The following is a 19,264-nucleotide window of genomic DNA, read 5'->3' as shown; positions in this document are numbered from 1 at the left end:
CAACAATATATAACGAAATGTCGAAACTAAAACAATGGATTGATCAAGAAAATAGGATTGCTTATCACATAACTATAGGTACGAGCTTAATTTTCTTGTTGTTATATTTGTTTTGAGTGCTTTTTTGGCAGCTTCCTATGCATTCAAAAATTCATGTTGATTTTATTGTTCAAATTTTGGCGAAAAATAAATGCAAATTCATCCGAAGTTTATATCATTCAGCAGCAAATTTAGTCAAGATTGTGATACCTCACTCACAATAAGTATTTGTGATAACAGGAAATAATATTTTAATTATTTCTTGAAAGTGGTGAAACTGATCAATGTTACCCCGCTGATCAATGTTACCCCGGATTACGGTAAATAGAATGATAATAAGTTGAACTACTTCATAATTGAATGATATTTTTTGAAGAACTTGTAAGTAAATTCATTTGAATAGTACGGTTATTGAGATGGTAAACTATTGCGAGAAGATTGAAAAATTCGAACCGGGGTCCGACGGTCGACTGTCGGAAAGCTGTTCCGCAAACGTCAAATCACTAGTTGCACGGTAAAAATTTTTGGTTTAGTTTTTCGGTGTGAATGTTGATTAATAAAATCAACGGGAATTTGCAACTTTAAACGAGTGTTACATGCCGCTATATTTTTTTAACAAGTTTTATGACACTTTGAAGGCATACATTTTGAAGTTTCCGACACTCAGTCTGCTTCTTCTTCTTTGCTCCGCAAAATTAGAATTTTACTCTTTTCTCGCAATATGTCTTTAAAGATAACTAAATATGACAAAACCATGGGTTGGGAAATTCTTCGGCTGTACCACTAATAGAGGTAATAAACTATAGAGGAACATTGTCGCTGTCGTCACTGGCGAAACATCTTTTGCTGGCGAGGATAGGGCACTAAATGTCAACGAAGGAAAAATCAGTACGTTTTGACAGATAGGTACCCAACATGTTTGGGGACGATAACAAAGGGAACCGCAGCGACAATCGTCCTCTATAGTTTATTACCTCTATTGTACCACTCAAATACTTTCATGATGTGTAGGACATATCCTACTTGTATCACCCATTACCGGCACCATTGATTCATTTAATTGACAAGTATTTAAAAGACATCTAACAGAAATTCGTATTACCAATGTGGATATCAGACTGACTTGACAGATATTTTTCATTTTGACAAAGAGTCTACTAATATCTGTTCTGATATAAAAATTACACTTTACCTACCGATTAAATTAGAAGAAGGTATTTTTAGTGTATCAATATCGTTAAAAAGAAGGTATAATATCAAATCGCGCCACATTTTTTTTCAAGCGAGATAACTTACCATTTCTGCATATATTTAATGTTGGTTCCATGATTTCCCTCCATGGCAGCTTTCCAAATCGTTTATGTGCTTCCCAATAGCCTTTCAGTTCCCCTGGTGTAGCGATGGAGAGTGGACCTTCATTGGTAGTAGAGGGATCGTGCAAATGCATATTTTCCGTTGCTGCCAGAGCAGTTATTTCCCTTGCATCCAATGTGTATGCTATAAGTAAAATAAAAAAATAAATTAAAACACATCCAATCAATGGTTAAAATTATAACTTCAAGAAGAAAACGCTAACAATAACAATTAATTTTATTATCAATTCAGTTCAAAACCGAAATGGGCGACTAGCGAAGTATAGCGTATCACCAAATGAAAACAGCGCACCACGTCCGAAGTTAGGTTTAGCGTACAGATTGTGAGAAAAATCCAACTTCGTTAGTCGCCCATTTCGGTTTTCTACTGAAATGATAATACTAAAAAATGTGACTAGTAGACTAGTACATATAAATATACACAATTTTTCTTATCCTAATGCTCATATTGTACATAGATTGTGAAATATAACTTATTAGGGTGGCTAAAAAACACTGTTTCAATTTTTTTGATGGGCCGCCCTCTTATTTCGTTCTACCTAGGTGACGTCCTGTGGATGTGGGCAAAATTTGAGCCAAATCGGTTATATTGAAAAAATGTATGGGGAAACATCTTAATTTGGAGCTAGATTGATGAAGAACTATGATACTCGTTCAGTTCGTACAGAATTAGGTAAAGAATATTTTATTGAAAGGGGTGAGAAGATTGGAGTTTATCAGGCGAACTTATTGGCATTTTACTGGGAGCTTTTGGGAGCTTCGAGCGAAAAGTGCTGCGTACAATACTCTGAGGGAAACTTTTTTGCACAATCAATATTCTATTGCTTTACCTTTGTTGTCTTCTTTTATGTATATGTTCATAATGAATCCTCCTCCAATGCCCATGGATTGCATGTTTGAAAGTCCTGAAAATATTATATAAATTTTAAGATGTTTTGTTTCCCCAAGTGGAAAGTTAAAACTCGCATTAGATTGAATCAAAAATGGGAATTTTCAATAGTATAGGGTGAAGTAATAATAAATCCATGTCAACAACCTCCGGCAGAGTGAACGGGTCAAATATCAACAGGTGAAGGTGATTATTAAATTGGTCTCGTGGGGAATTTCGAAAGTCTGAGCTGAACGTAATAATCTTCGTACACCACTGAAATTTAAGTCGATTGATAAGCATGAGTAAGAAAATGATTCTACCAGTGTATCATCTTTATGTATGTATTGGTTCCCTCAACTCGTGCGCATAAAAAATACTTAAAAAATCACGCCCAGATGGTCGATTTGTTTGTTTGTTTATTAATGACACTTAACACCAGAAAGGTAATGGTCGATTTGTGGCTTTGTGGTAAAATCACCTTATGGAAATTGGTTCGAATTATTTGTAATAGTAATATACATAAAGTAATTATTAACACCTTTACAAAATAAAACATGTTTTTCTGATGTTGCCAATCCTTTGAATAGAGTTCTTATTTTGAGGAATTTCGCGCCAACCCTTCTATGGGGCTGGCAGCACCATCACAGAATCGAATGAAACTTGGTGGGCATAAAGATGTGGTATTTCTAAGCCACTCTGCATACTTAGTTTTTCAAAAATTGTCAAGAGTAACATTTGATGAGGGCCTAATTTTTTTTCATGGATTTTTTATAAATCGATGTAACTCTAAAATGACAAGACCTACAAAAAAGTGTTGTATGGCGGACTGTCGTGAAATTCCCAGAAGTATTTAGGAAAAATATCCAAAAAATAAAATACCGATTTCTACACTGAAAAAAAAATAGTTTTAAAAATTAAAATCGATATTACAAAAAAACCTCATCTCAGAAATCGATGAAATTTTTTCTTCAGACAGGTATTTTAATTATCTAACTTTTCTGGGAATAATGTTCCTGTGACATATTTAAGGAAAAAAAGTTTTTCTAACAAAAACTTTTCTCATGTCCATATTGAGTGAAAATTTATCAGCGTGTTTTATGTCTACAGCGCCAATTATAGGTTCAGCAGCCTATCATCAACCAACGACACATTTTGGACGTATAAAAATTTGTTTGGGAAGCAATTTAGCATAATCTAACATAATTGTGGACCAACATTTGAGAAGGGTTTATGTTTTATTTGACTTTTTGTATCGAGGTAACTTAAAAACAATTACAAAAAAATAATTACTTTGAAAACGGGCAATGTTGCCGAAACGAAACTGAAGTGATATTTAATTGTAATAGTGTAAAAGAAGATGTTGTTTTTCAACAAAGGCTAACCACTGAACGGTATAATTTAGAAACCGTTATAAAGCCTGTAGATGATTTTGTATCGTATTTTATTGAAAAAATTGATAAACTGTTAGATTTCTCTGAAAATTATTGATTCATTATCCAAAATGCTGCTCAAGGTTGGAATAATTCCCAGGCAACAATACATCCATTCGAAGTTTACTTTAAAAGAAACGGTTAATTAGAAAACGTTAGCTTCTTTAATCAGAAGTAATGACCCATGACACAAAAGCTGTTCACTTATTCATTTAAAAATTAATTGACTTTTTGAAACAGTCGATCGATTTTACAAAAATTGCGTTTGTGTCTGGGTGAGCTGCAGCACATTATAAAAATAAAAGGAACTTTGCAAGTCTGTGTAATTTAAATTCAAAACATGCCTTAGAAGCAGAATGGCACTTTTTTATAACATCGCACGGAAAAGGCCCTTGCGAAGCTATTGGTGGCACTCTCAAACGAATGGCAAAACGAGCAACTCTTGCCAAAGATTATGGAAATACTATCAAGGCACCTCGGGAGTTGTACGAATGGGTGAATGGGCACGTTTTCAATCAAACAAAAATATCACTATATTACATTTCTGTTATATCACGAATGAGCAATACCGCCATCGGTGGTGGCAATGGGTCTGGGGGTGAGAATGGGTCATCGCTCTCACGATGGAGGGCGTAGAGCCAAATCGTTCAAAAAGGTCTCTCATATTTTTGTCTTCTTATCCTCAGATACATCCATTCTACAAGCATTCTAAGTAGTTGAAACAGTGACCCATTCTCACCCCCATTTGACCCATTGTCACCCCCGACGACGGTACTCAACAAGATTTTGATGAACTTTTCAAAAAAGCAAAAACTATAATTGGCACACAAAAGCTTCATTCTTTCATACCAATCGCTCATAATAAAATCCTAGCTAAAAATATTCCAACTCAGATGAAGACCCAAAAGTCTTTGAATTGTTCGACTAAGTTTACAAATTAATGAGAAAATAAGAATTAAATGTAGTAACAAAAAAAATTGAAGAAAAAATTAAAAAATGCGGAAAATTTATTATTCTTTAAATGTGCGTTTACCGGAAATCCCCCTAATGAAATTACCTACCGAGCTTCATCGTTTGGAATCAAAATGTTTATCTGATAAAAAAAATCAACCTCCATTTTTTTTTGCTAAACTAATTTTAATCTTTACATTCATTAATTTATTTTCTCGGTGAACGAAACGCTCTTTTATGCTTCAGACTTCATAGTTCAGACAAATTTACAATTTACAAAATTTACAAAAACATCACAATTTTGTAAATCTGGTCATTTGTGTGTAACATTGATATAAGCAATCTAGGAAAATATACGCCCTTTTCAAATGTTGGTCCACATTAATGTTAGATTATGATAAATTGCTTCCTAAACAAATTTTTATACTTCCAAAATGTGTCGTAGTTGATGATAGGCTGCTGAACCTACAATTGGCGCTGTAGGCATAAAACACGCTGATAAATTTTCACTCAATATGGACATGAGAAAAGTTTTTGTTAGAAAAACTTTTTTTCCTTAAATATGTCACAGGAACATTATTCCCAGAAAAGTTAGATAATTAAAATACCTATCTGCAGAAAAAATTTCATCGATTTCTGAGATGAGGTTTTTTGTAATATCGAATTTTAATTTTTAAAACTAATTTTTTTCAGTGTAGAAATCGGTATATTATTTTTTGGATATTTTTCCAAAAAACTTCTTGGAATTTCACGACAGTCCGCCATACAACACTTTTTTGTACGTCTTGTCATTTTAGAGTTACATCGATTTATAAAAAATCCATGAAAAAAAATTAGGCCCTCATCACTCTTGACAATTTTTGAAAAACTAAGTATGCAGAGTGGCTTAGAAATACCATATCGTTATGCCCACCAAGTTTCATTCGATTCTGAGATGGTGCTGCCAACCGCTGGTCGAGTTGGCGCGAAATTCATCTTTTGTCGCTTAGAATGATTTTTTTTTTTTCAGATTGCCCGCATTAGGGATCCTATATCTATATCTATCCTATACCTATATATGTAGGATCCCTTGCCCGCTTTAGCTACTGGAGCAGGCTAAGTTCAGAAGATCTAATCTAAGTAGAAAAAAACTAATCTTATGAGTGTTGCTCCATAAAACAACAGAATAATCTGCCATAATGATGAATTTAATCACTGCGAGCCAATTATGCTTAGAAATTAGACACTGGAACAAGTTGACTTCAATGATTTTCCGAACGAAGATCGATATCTGTGAGAGTTTTCTGAAAATATCTATCAAAGTAGACTGCTCTATGGTAAAAATTCAAAATTTACAAAAACTAACATGGGACAATTATGCGTAGAAGAAAAGTGCAATACACAGGTCACAGAAAAACAGATGTAACACTCACCTGTCATTTTTTTTCAGATTGCTCGCATTAGGGATCCTATATCTATATCTATCCTATACCTATATATGTAGGATCCCTTGCCCGCTTTAGCTACTGGAGCAGGCTAAGTTCAGAAGATCTAATCTAAGTAGAAAAAAACTAATCTTATGAGTGTTGCTCCATAAAACAACAGAATAATCTGCCATAATGATGAATTTAATCACTGCGAGCCAATTATGCTTAGAAATTAGACACTGGAACAAGTTGACTTCAATGATTTTCCGAACGAAGATCGATATCTGTGAGAGTTTTCTGAAAATATCTATCAAAGTAGACTGCTCTATGGTAAAAATTCAAAATTTACAAAAACTAACATGGGACAATTATGCGTAGAAGAAAAGTGCAATACACAGGTCACAGAAAAACAGATGTAACACTCACCTGTCATAAGACGAGTTTATACAATCCCATTGAATTCCACCACTTAATTGTATTTTGACAGATACGTATTTCGACCTCAAAAGTAAGGCCGTCTTCAGTGTCTCGTACTTGACTCGACTTGAAGAAAATGATCGCAGCTTACACTATTTATACTATGCGTAGGTATAATAATTTATCTAGGTACTTATCTTACTACGGTGCTTATTTCTACTCGCTTGATGCGCTTAATGCTTAGGTATAAACTTGAAGAGCCAGGAGCTACCATTTCCTTGATCTTTATTCAACAACCGCGTTTGTACCTGTCGGTAGATTTCCAAGCTCTCAGCAACATCAAGTTTCCACGGAGAAGAGACATTTCTTAAAATTTTAATGTTTGATGTCGTAATTGAATGATTTTCCTGATATACATGTTCAGCTACCTTAGACCTAAACTCATAATTTAATCCCTTATCAGTTTCCCTCTTAGCCTAAGGCTAAGGTTGTTGAATAAAGATCAAGGAAATGGTAGCTCCTGGCTCTTCAAGTTTATACCTAAGCATTAAGCGCATCAAGCGAGTAGAAATAAGCACCGTAGTAAGATAAGTACCTTGATACATTATTATACCTACGCATAGTATAAATAGTGTAAGCTGCGATCATTTTCTTCAAGTCGAGTCAAGTACGAGACACTGAAGACGGCCTTACTTTTGAGGTCGAAATACGTATCTGTCAAGATACTATTAAGTGGTGGAATTCAATGGGATTGTATAAACTCGTCTTATGACAGGTGAAAACATTCCACTAAAAAGCTCAAAATAATTTTCTTATCAGATGTAACACTGAGGAAATTGCCATCGTCCATTCTTTAAAGAACGGTCGTTTCAAATTAAACTGATTACTCATTTCACATCTAGAGGCGTGCGCATAGCATACTGTTGACGAAACCACTGTGCAGTGTCGTCGACTTCGGAGTGAGTACCGATTAGGCCCTTCAAATTATATCGCACACTAACCGCTGACAGCTCCCTGACAACTGTATGTCATCGTGTGTGATATCAGGGTAAAACAATAGAAGAGTAAATAGCATATGAATCAGAAAAGTTACCGCAATCTATTTGTGAATTTATTTCGCTTCTAAATTAAAATACTAATAGCCTATTTCGTGAATTATAAAGGTAGGGTAGAATGCCCAATAGTGGACCCCAATAGCGGAATTTTGCTCTTCCTGTCATAAGGCTTAAAAATGTTCAACATATTAACACTGCTTGATATCTAACAACAAGCTCTGTATCCCCTCTTCACGATATACACAAAAAACACCCAAATACACGACGTTATTCGTTGAAATTAACATTTTAAAGTCTAACTAAATTTGCTCTATAGTAGACCCCCTGGGGGTTCATAATAGGAAATTGCTTCCCTATAGTCGACACTTCATTTGATTTTCATGTCCCGTTTCGGGACGTTCTTCTTCCCTATTATGGACCCCCTAAAATTTTCCTATAGTGGACACTCTCGTGTTTATTTTTTATAGAATCTTAAAAAATCATCTAATTTTACTTTCCATAGCATTTGCAATGCATGTAATCAAATCATAGGACTGTAAGGTAGGTTCTTCCGATAGAATTTCATAGCAAAATGTTGACATTGTGCAATAATAATGCAAAAATGGCTGGAGGGTCCACTATTGGTTGGGGGTCCACTATTGGTCACTTTACCCTAGTTTGAATTGTATTGTTATGAATTTATTAGCCTAAGATTTATATATCAATTTAGCAGATTAACCGGATTATAAGTTGAAATACACAGTACGGACAATTGTAACCTAAAACTAGTAAAGAACACCAAAATGTAAGTGAATATGACGAAATCTAAATCCATGCAAACTACGTTCTAATCTTCACGGACAGATAAATCAACCCAAACTTTGAGTTCAATATACGCACTATTGAGAATATCGCAGAAAAAATTTACCCAAATTTGGGTAGTTCTCTCTTTCTTTCCCATGATTGCTATCAAAACTAGAGCAAGATGCAAACACCTCACCTAGGTTGCTCAGCCCAATAACCCAAATTTGAGTAAATTCAATATTCTCTATTTTGGGTTGATCAAGGTCCGCTTTGGATAAATTAAACTCAGCTTTGGGTAAATTGTTTACATGGGATTAAAGGCAAACTACCTAGTGCCAGAAAAGTCATTTTACTCAAATTTGGGTTATTGGCCCAAACCACGGTTTTGAGTGCAAACAACCCACTTTTGGGTAGTTTTGGTTTTCAGTGTTGGTTCTAATAAAATTACAGCTTCGAAGCTGAGTCGATTTGACCTGCTAAAAGAAGTGTTCATCATAAGTCCAAACTGAAAGTTCCAACACATACCTTTAGATTTGACATCGCCCTTTAGCGTCGTTGTCGTACTAAACAACAACAAAAAAAACATGCACGCGAGATGGTGATAAAGTAACCGGTCGATGGATTTTCAGGAAATTGTTACGTCTGTTCGTCTGTTCCCAGGCTATTTCAAATTTATACTGACTAAGGACTCTTACATTGGATACAGAGCTGTCTTACCACAAGTTATTGATCAAGGAGATCTATTTATGGCTTTTGCGAATAAAACTTTTACTTCATCAGAAAAAAATACACTGGTTATACAAGGTGATACCACAAAGTATGGTACTAAAAGTCACTTTGGAAGGATAATACACGGAACCGCGAAACAACTCACTTTACGGTTCCTTTCACTCAAATCCACCCTTGCGTGGAAGAAGCAAAAAATAAGTAAAATGCGAGAAAATCCGGTGAGTACTTTGCCTTTACTCCCGTGTTGAATTTTCACCCACTATGAAGTTTCACCAACTCAAATTTATGTTATTTTCACTCACCCGAGACTATGGTGAAAACAACTCAAATTTGGCTTCTTCCACGGAAGAGCACACGTTGGGTCGATGCAGCTCTCTTTGTTTATAATATCATTCATGAGAGGGAGTGAGAAAACTACCTAATATTGAGTTAAAAATTTGAACTTCGTACTCAAAGTTGAGTTCTTTAAACTTTTTTTTAGGTTCTTTATTTTTTCTGTGTACGAAGGGCAGAAGTTTTCAAGAGAAATAAAAGTATGCGGCTCCGTAACGCCAAATGACAAAAACAAAGAATGCAGCATGGGCGAAATTGCTGCAACACCGCACGAGAGTAAACGAGGCACGATACAAACGGGCGCGGAACAGACAAGACTCGATTTTCTGAAGGAAAAAGCGCCAGCAGGAAGATCGAGGCCGCGAAGAGACGGGGCAGCTGTATTGCGCTAATAACACACGGAAGTTCTATGAGAAGTTGAACTGTGCATGAAAGGGCCACGTGTCGCAGCCTGACATAAACAAAGATCTTTTAACGGACGAGCGTGAGGTGATTCAAAAGTGGCGGCAGTACTACGAAGATCCTTTGAATGGCGACATGGTAGGAAACGAGGACGGTATGGTGACAAACCTGGGAGCACGCGCGCAAAACATGCGTTTTCCAGCTCCAGGGGGGATTGGTCAGCTGAAAAACAAAAAATCCCCTGGGGTAACCAACTACCAGGAGAGTTATTTAAACACGGTAGTGATTCACGGACTAGAGCGCTGAACTGGTTAATTAGAGTAATTACCAAGATTTGGTAGGAGGGGGTTTTGCCGCAGCAGTGGATGGAAGGTGTCGTGTGTTCCATCTAAAAAAGGTCGATTAGTAATATCCGACTCTCCCAAATTTCATGCCGTCGACTAACACTAATTGCAAGAGTGTCCTTGGGAGCAGTGCCAGGTGGGATTCATGAGCAAACGCTGTACCACAGACCAGATGTTCGCTGTTCGCCAAATATTGCAGAAAAGCCGCTTTGAAAGTAATACGAAGGTCAGGTATTGACACGGGTGGTACGATTTTCACGAACGATATTTTTATTATGGCACGAAACTTTGAGAAAATGAATGAATCCTTCATCAGACTGAAGAGGGAAGTTAAACGGATTGGATCGTCGGAGACGAAGTACATAATAGAAAGAGGCTCAAGAGACCACAATGTAAGCCACCCACACCGAGTTTTTATCAGTGGTGACAATCGAGGTGGTTGAAGAATTCGTGTACTTGAAGTCACTGGTGATCTCCGATAACGATACCAGCAGAGAAATTCGGAGACATATCATGGCAGGAAATCGAACGTACTTTGGACTCCGCAAATTGCTTCAATCGAATAGAGTTCGATGCCGTATCAAACTAGCTATCTACATAACGCTTATAAGACCGTTAGTCCTCTACGGACACGAGACCTGCATAATGCTCGTGGGGGATGGAGTTGTTGGAAGGAAAGTGTTGGATACAATCTATGGCGGGTTGCAGATGGATGACGGTTCATGGAGAAGGCGAATGCACCAAGTTGCAGCAATTATTGGAAGAACCATCCATCGTTCACACCACGAAAATCGGAAGACTGTAGTGAACCGGGCGCGTAGCCACAATGTCGGACAATAACCCTGAAATGGTTCTCGATAGCGATCTGACGGGAACAAGAAGGCGAAGGGCACAGTGAGCCAGGTGAATCGATCAGGTGGAAGACGATTCGCGGACCCTCCGCCGACTGCGTGATTGGCATGGACCGAGCTGAATAGAGAAGACTTTTATGCACTGCACAGGCCATTCCGGCCTTAGTCTTAGAAATAAATAAATAATCAATGTTTACAAAAACATCATTAAATGTGGTGCCGAAGTGTTAAATAAGTTTGTTTCTATCGTCTAGGCGGAAAACATTCAATTGTATTTTTAATTGTAACGGCGGATGAATGTGTTATCCAAACTTGATGCAAAGACTTCAATTTTTTAGCTAACTTGAAAGTAATAAGTTATGTTCTACGTGGTTGAATGGATGTTGACACTGTATATCTACTTGGACTTAAAGAATGTGCTTGAGAGTAATTAGATTCAATATCATCATTGTTTACAAGACTTCTGAAGTAATAACTCATCTTTAGAACTCATGTTTGATAAAGTTCTAAAACATTTTATTTAGACCATTCTCATCATCTGTCGATTTCTGTTTGCGTTAACATCTTTTTCGATTTACTGGATTTTCTTATTTTAATAATACGTTCAATTCGTTTTCGTTTATTTAGCAAATAGAAGTTAATATTCCGACAATAGTTACAATTTATTGCAGCTATGTTGCCCACCTGCATAGAATTATTACAAACCATCATTCTTATCTTTCACAACTTGTTATAATATTTGAGAAAGGCACAATTACTGCTAGGTGGATTAATCAGTTTTTTTTCTATTATAGAATTCACAGGCGGACTTAGTCTCATGACAGGGATATTTGAACTATAGATTTACCTGCACAAAACATAGCTGCAAGTGCGGCGTCCACTATTGATCCGTTTCTTTGAAGAATGTCTCTGAAAGATAAAAATAAACATTTGTTAACAAACGAAACACATTCACATACAAAATGTATTATAAAGTTGACTATAAAATAAACGTATGTGAACCACATTGATTTGAACAACTTTGGAGCTACACACTGTGAACTCAAACATTATTGGCATGGCATTACGGAAGGACCTAGACTGCTCCAAAAAATGTCAAAAATAAAATTAACCAAACTGGAAAGTAATCTGTATTGACTCCAAACATCAATAACAATAGAAATTATGCGCAATTGCGTGCAAAAATAGGACGGTTGCGGACCACTATTTTTGAGATTATCAAAAGCGTAGATTTTTGTTTTTTTCTCTGCATCTTTTAAAGGTTCCCCCAAACACACGCGACGCGACAATCGCGACGCGATTCTATCGCTTGGCGACAGCGATTCTGTCGCCGTTGGTATGGAAGCGTAAATAGAACATTGCCTGCAGCGACCCAACGATAGAATCGCGGCGACTAGTTGTCGCCGTCGCGGCGATGAAATCGCTTAGGTCTGGGGGAGCCTTAACTCTTTGCTGTCGCACGCTATGAAGAGCCGGAAAATGGTAAAAAATATCCTGTCTAGAGATGACGTAAAATCACGATTAATCGATTAGTAACTAATCGATTACTCTCGATTCTTGTCGATTATTGAATCGATTAATCGTTGCATTTGAATCAATTCAAAATTAATCGATTATCACAACGATTAATCGATTCATCGAAGTAATTAATTAATTAGCGACATTCTCATGATGTCGTAAAATCCTGATTAATCGATTAGTAATTAATCGATAACTCTCGATTCCTATCGATTATTGAATCGATTAATCGTTGGGTAGTAATCGATTCAAAATTAATCGATTATCACAACGATGGATCGATTAATCGAAGTAATCGATTAATTTTTGACATCTCTAATCCTATCTACGAAATATTTTTTCGCACCATTATGCCCTCTACCATTTAGGTCGGTTTCGGAACCTTCTCCAGTACCCCTAATTAGATATTTCTAGAGTGCTTTGAAAAACTGGTCCACCATTATGGGTTATATATCAGAGGACCAACATGGCTTCATCCCCAAACGACCACCACCTCCCAACCTACTTGTTTGTTCGTCAACCATCACTAAGGCTCTTCAGAAAGGATAACAGGTTTATTCGATATATACGGGCTTTCAGCAGCCTTTGATAAAATCAATCATTAATTCGCTGTGGCCAAATTCGAGCGTTTCGGTCTCTCGTTCTCTTATATCTGAGCAATCGAGAAATGGTAATCAAAATTGGTGATGTACCTATTTCATCCTATTTTCCTTTGACTTCAGAGGTGCCTTAAGGTAGCCATCTCCGGCCACTTGTTTTTATCATTTATTTAAACGACATCAATTTGTTGCTCTCAATGCTGACAAATGTTCTCTGATTTCATTCTCCCGCGAACGTTCTGTGAATATGATAAGCTTCTTCTTCTTCTTCAATAGCTCTACATTCAAACTGGAACTTTGCCTCCTTTAACTTAGTATTCTATAAGAATTTCCTCAGTAACTAAATGAAAGCTTATTCTATGCCACCCATTGCATGAGTAAATATGTATCTTGTGTGGCGAGTCAATGGATACACTATGTCCAGTGTGTCGAAAAAGTTTCCAACCCGAAAACATCATAAACCGAACAGAGAATCGAACTCGCCATCTCCGGATTAGCAATACTAAATAAAATACATAAATATATTATAAATACCACAAACTTAATTTGTGTTTTGAGACAATACTCTTGATTTGGAAAACTGATCCAATTTTGGGTAAAGAGTCAAACGAGTGGCGCTTTAGGTGATGTTTTGTTTAGAAAACCATAAAAAAACGAAATGACTGGTTGGAAATGAAAGCATTGTATTGCTAACAATTGAAATTGCATTGCTCAGTTCAGTTTAGTAAACACCTAGCATCAAAGAGAGCATATAAATATATATCAGTTGGGTTTTGTCCGTGTTTTAAAATGTACAATCGTTAGATTGTATTGTTTACTAGCAAACCCGACAAACTTCGTTTCGCCTAAATTTTTTTTTATTTGTTTAGTTCTCGAGTTATGCAGAAATTTCTGGTTCATTTGTATAGGAGACCTCCTTTTCAGAAGGGGGAGGAATTTCAAACCACCACAGAAACATATCTTCCCTTTCAAAACATTCACATACAAGATATGGTTCCATTTGCTTGATTTATTCTCGAGTTATGAATTCAATTTGAATGGGAGCCCTCCTTTCTAAAGGGGGAGGGGTCTCGAACCATCGTAAGAACCAAAAAACCTCTGCATACTAATTTTTGGTTCAGTAATTTTCGAGTCTATAAGGGTCAGACAGACAGAAATTCATATATAGATTTGGAAAACGGCTTAGATTGCCAACAATTGGTATTTTTCTCTACTTATCTTTTAACGTGCTTACCTGCCTATTCCACTACATATTTCAGAATCTGAACATACTGCAGCTTGTTTGAAAATATGTAACGGTGTGTACGATGGAATTACTTTAGTGTCCGTTCGTTGAGGATTTGGTGGTATGAGATTGCGGGACGATTCAGCTTTTTGAACGATCTGCGGTGGTTTTTGGAAATACATAATTGCAAAAGCGAACAGAGAGCCTATCCAAAACACATGCAATCGTTTTGTAGTAAACCTGAAAATAAAAATAGATTTTTTTAGTTAAACATTCAACTTTATGTTATACATAATATATGTATTATGTAGAGTGGGCATTATGGACAGTTTATATGGAAAAATGTATGCAGAAATATAAAAAAAAAACAACTTAATTCACCTAGTGGTAATACTGCCTTTCTCGCATTTAGCCAAGACACCAACCTTATATGGCGTTAATATGGTTCGAAGTACAATTATCTTTATAACTTTCAAACGCAACGGTCGATCAATATAAAATTTAATAGTGATCAACTAAGCTTTGCCCCCTGTCGAATGAAACTTGTTGCGAGAAAATCGGTTAAGGATTACTATACGAAAAGTTGTCTAATGTTTTTTATAGCTTTTGTGCACACACATACACACACATACACTCACACATACACACATACATACACACGGGGGCAGCAGGGACTTTGTCTAAGGGCTTGACGACCCCTCCCCATGGCCACTGCGAGCTAGACCGGGACCATCGTCCCTAACCCCTAATCCCAAGGCGTCAAGCGACCCGTGCCGAGGGGATGCATGGCCAGGGGGGTGAAATAATAAGCTAGGCCTTTAACGGAGCCTGTGGGGTACCTGGGCACCCTCCACAGTAATTGTCCCTTACCGCGTTATGCTGGGCTCTGGCGTGGTGGACCTCTTTTCCCGAGCAACTCGTGGGACCAAAATGGAAAACCAAGTCAATTCTTCAATTAGTGGTAGTAGTGTAGGCGACAACCCCTTCGCAAGAGGTGGGTTGTTCAGGTCTCCGCCTAGGAGGCCAGAGGCAATAGTCGGCAGCTCAGTGCGCAGCGCCAGCGTGGGTCACTCAACCTTCCTCTCGGCTATAAAAACGCCGGAAGGGGTTATTGACGGCCCATGGCTTGTGAAGGCGATGAACCGCAAACGCGATGGGCTTTCGGCCTTCGAGGTGGCGACGGAACAGCTGGACGCCATCATCGACTTTGCGTCATCGAAGCATAATATCAGCAAGGACCTCAAGAGGAGCTTGCAGAAACTTCGAAAGTCGATGCTGGACGCCAAGCTGGAGAGGGCGGTCGGGACGGCCAAGTGTAAACCCGTGAAATCGGTGGAGTCGAGGTTCACCCAGACTGAGGCCCAAGGATTCGCGGACTCGGGCAAGGTCGAGTCGACCGAAGGCGTGCCAGCTAATACAGTGGTGCCAAAGTCTACCCAGACTGAGGCTTAAGTATTTGCGGATACGTCGGGAGTGACTGCTCCAACGGAGCAGACACAAAAACGGGGGAGACAGTCTCCAGGGGATGAGCTCCCTGGGGGCCGCTCCAAAACGCGGAGGGTTACTACCCCGAACAAGGGTTGTGGGGCTGGGAAGCTGAACCCCGGTCAGGTACCTCCAAAACCGGGGGAGGAAGAACCTGGAAAGGTCCGTCCACTCAGGCAAGACGGTGGTAAGGGGTTACGGCAAGCTGAAAGTTCTCAGCCGCACCAGACCAGGGAAATAGAGGGGATTGACGCCTCCTGGACCCTGGTCAAGAACAAGAGGAAACCGAAGACGTCAAGGGCCGAAAGGAAGGCCCAGGCGAATGAGGGTAGCAAGAAGTCTAGGGTAGGCGCCAATCGCTCCAGGGGCGATGTCCTAGTCATCACGGCGGACGAGGCTAAGTACTCGGATGTTTTGAAGGCGATGAGGAGTGACGTCAAGCTCGGTGAACTCGGCGCAGACGTACGTAGAATAAGACGTACCCGGATGGGCGAGATGATACTCGAGCTGAAGCGGGGCGTCTCGCAAAAGGGCGCCGCCTACAAGAAGTTGGCGGAGGAGGTCCTAGGCGAGACGGTCAAGGTGAGGGCACTCACGACGGAGGTGAATCTAAGGGTTAAAGACCTGGACGAGATCACTGAAGTCGAAGAGCTCGTCACGGCACTGCGGCGACAGTGTGAAGTGGAGACGCCCACCGCAGCCGTTCGGCTACGGAAAGGTCCGGCAGGGACGCAGGTGGCATTGGTTCGGCTATCTGCAGCGGACGCCTCCAAGGTAGTCAAGTTAGGGAGCGTCAAGGTGGGATGGTCGGTATGCCCTGTGCGCATATACGAGCAACCCGAAGTTTGCTTCAAGTGCCTGGAACCGGGGCACAAGCAATGGGACTGCAAAGGCCCTGACAGAAGCAATCTCTGCCGACGCTGCGGATTGGAGGGACATAAGGCACAATGCTGCACGAACCCTCCCAATTGTTTGATTTGTTCCAGCAAAGCTGTGAACAGCAAGCACCCCATGGGGGGCTCGATGTGCCCGGCGTTTAAGCGTGCTGCAAAATCAAAGTGCAGGTAAAGGATGCAGCCCTGCCTCCCTCATTGGAGGTGGCCCCTAACCCAGCACTTCCTGGTCAACCCAGGATGTCTGTTGAGCAGATTCCCCCTCCATTGTTTAGGAAGAAAAAAAAAAAACATACATACACACGGACAGACGGACATTTGTTCAGCTCTTCCAGCTGAGTCGATTGGTATATAACACTATAGGTCTCCGAGGCTTCTATAAAAAGCTCATTTTCGGAGTGAAATGATAGCCTTTCGGTACAACTTTGTTGTACGAGAAAGGCAAAACAGTGATTTGCAATTGGACGGCACAATTAGCGATGAAGAACTATGATACTCATTCAGTTTTGATAGAATATAATACAGAATGTTATGCTGCAAACCGCGAGAAGATTAGAATTTATTAGGCAAAGATATTAGAATTTTACTGGAGGGTTGTATGGGTGAATTTATTTTTTTTAGGTAAAAGAAACGAAATTTGCTCAAACCCCACTTCATGGAAATGCTAGTAATTTCGCCGGGCAAACACTAATCTTCTCGCGGTTTTCAGCATAACATCCTGTATCTAATTCTTAATGAGTATCATAGTTCTTTGTCGTAAATTGTGTCGTCTAACTGCAAATCACTATTTTTTGATGTTTCAGCATACACTTTTGCATATAAACTTTCAATGAGTTTAGCACCGCCCAAACGTTGACCAATTTGGCTGAAATTTTGTCCAGAGCATCAGAGCAACGCGGATACATTCGTTCAGAAAATCGTTGTAACTAAATTTTCAAATGACTATATCTCAGTGGTTTTTCAACCGATTTTCTCAGTTTTTTCACCAACCTCTTAGCCATCTCTTCTAGTTTCTGGACATTGCAAAATATTGTATCTAGGGGTGTTCAATTTTTCACTAGAGCTGTGGGAGTAAAGCAACGGATTTAGAAAACTGCGATTTTGGAGAAATATTTATATTTCAATACCAAAAATGATATCTATTCATATAGTGATGATGGAAATGATAAAATAACACATAAAAACATCACTTGGAACATGAGAACACATTTTGAGCATCCCTACTATGCATACGGTGATAATGCGGTGCCTTTAGGAACCACTTTATGCTACAGGATGTATGAAGCTTGTGACCTACTCCAAACACAGCTAACGACAGAGTTTAGTTACGCTGCCTTGGAATGGTTATTAGCCCCCCAGACCAAAACGAATGTTGTGGCTACTGCACTTGTATTTCAGTATACTCATAACAGAACAACAATACAATATCATCTTTAAATGATCAGTTGTCGCCAATCATCAACTGATCGTGTGCGCATACTAGTCCGAGCACACTAGATGGCCTAAGAGAGTACATTTCTAACTCTCCATAACCGAATACTGGGCACTCGAAGGGGACGAAAACGACTAACAGGCCGATCTATTGAAATTGACCGGTCCAGATCACTCATTCTCGCGATAGAGTAACCGAAAAGCGTACCTGCTCTCTAGTGGTGGATTTCGTCTTTGATGCTGCGGCAGATAAAAAAGGTACCAACGGAGATAGAACCACTAGTCTCACGTTAGCAGTGAAAAAGTCGTTACAGACAACCCGTGTTACGATCGTCGATTTTTCTTAAACACGTAGTGTTCACTGTGCTGATTAAGAAAGAGATCAAATTACTGATTGTGGGGATTGCCGGCGCGATAGTACAACAGCAAGGTTCGTGAAAAAGGACTATGCACTTTGTATGTTAGTGAAATAATATTAATCATTTGAATAGCATGCAGATATTACTCGCTGGCATAAAATCATCATGTTAATGGAGGAGTGAAGGAGGAGATAATTTGAGATCGGTGAGCCCTCTAACAATAGACAACAAAAGTGAATCTGGACAAAACTGGTAAAATTCCCTTTCGATCCCATATAATAGGCCTATTAGCATTCATGCACGTAATGTGAGATGGCGGGAAGGCGGCGTGTGTTAAGCGCAGCCTGGTCGTCCTGCTGCAAGCTTTGTGGTATGCCCTGCGGACCAAAACCGTCAACGATGCTAGCGCCGTGGGATACACTAGGCCCACGGACACACACGCCAACACACTAGGATTAGGAACAACATTCGGATAAGTAGAATCTTAGATTTAAGTGTAAATGGGGTTAAAAGGGAGTTAAATACAATAAATTTGGATCATGATTGCCATTTTTTGTAAAGTTCGGCATTTCTTTTGGCATCTGGGTGTTTCCGGGATTAACTTGTTCGTAGAACTTTGATGTGCTAAACCGCGAACCTGATCGAACGGCTGTCGAGGACAGGCCAATACACCAACGAAAGTCGATTTTGGTTTTATTAAATTTTGTCTCATGCGACCGGGGAACCCGGAATTTGACAAATGGCGCCCAACGTAAATGAGTGTTTAGCGG

At 39.0% G+C, this 19,264-nt stretch overlaps 1 protein-coding gene across 2 annotated transcripts in view; it reads right to left on the bottom strand.

Annotated features, from left to right (window-relative positions):
* Nucleotides 1-19,264, bottom strand: part of LOC134205290 (scoloptoxin SSD14-like) — an 82,279-nt gene that overhangs the window by 39,835 nt on the left and 23,180 nt on the right. For both annotated transcript variants that reach the window (XM_062680416.1, XM_062680415.1), the window contains exons 2-5: nt 14,336-14,566; nt 11,832-11,893; nt 2,243-2,317; nt 1,336-1,536 (exon numbers count right to left, since the gene is read on the bottom strand). In XM_062680416.1, coding sequence (XP_062536400.1) covers nt 1,336-1,536; nt 2,243-2,317; nt 11,832-11,893; nt 14,336-14,566 — 569 coding nt within the window. The remainder of the gene's footprint in view (nt 1-1,335; nt 1,537-2,242; nt 2,318-11,831; nt 11,894-14,335; nt 14,567-19,264) is intronic.

This window comes from Armigeres subalbatus, chromosome 1, assembly GCF_024139115.2.
Source record: "Armigeres subalbatus isolate Guangzhou_Male chromosome 1, GZ_Asu_2, whole genome shotgun sequence".
In the NCBI taxonomy this organism is placed as follows: Eukaryota; Metazoa; Arthropoda; class Insecta; order Diptera; family Culicidae; genus Armigeres; species Armigeres subalbatus.
The sequence above is the reverse complement of the archived record's forward strand: the minus strand, read 5'-3'. Positions and strand labels throughout refer to the sequence as shown.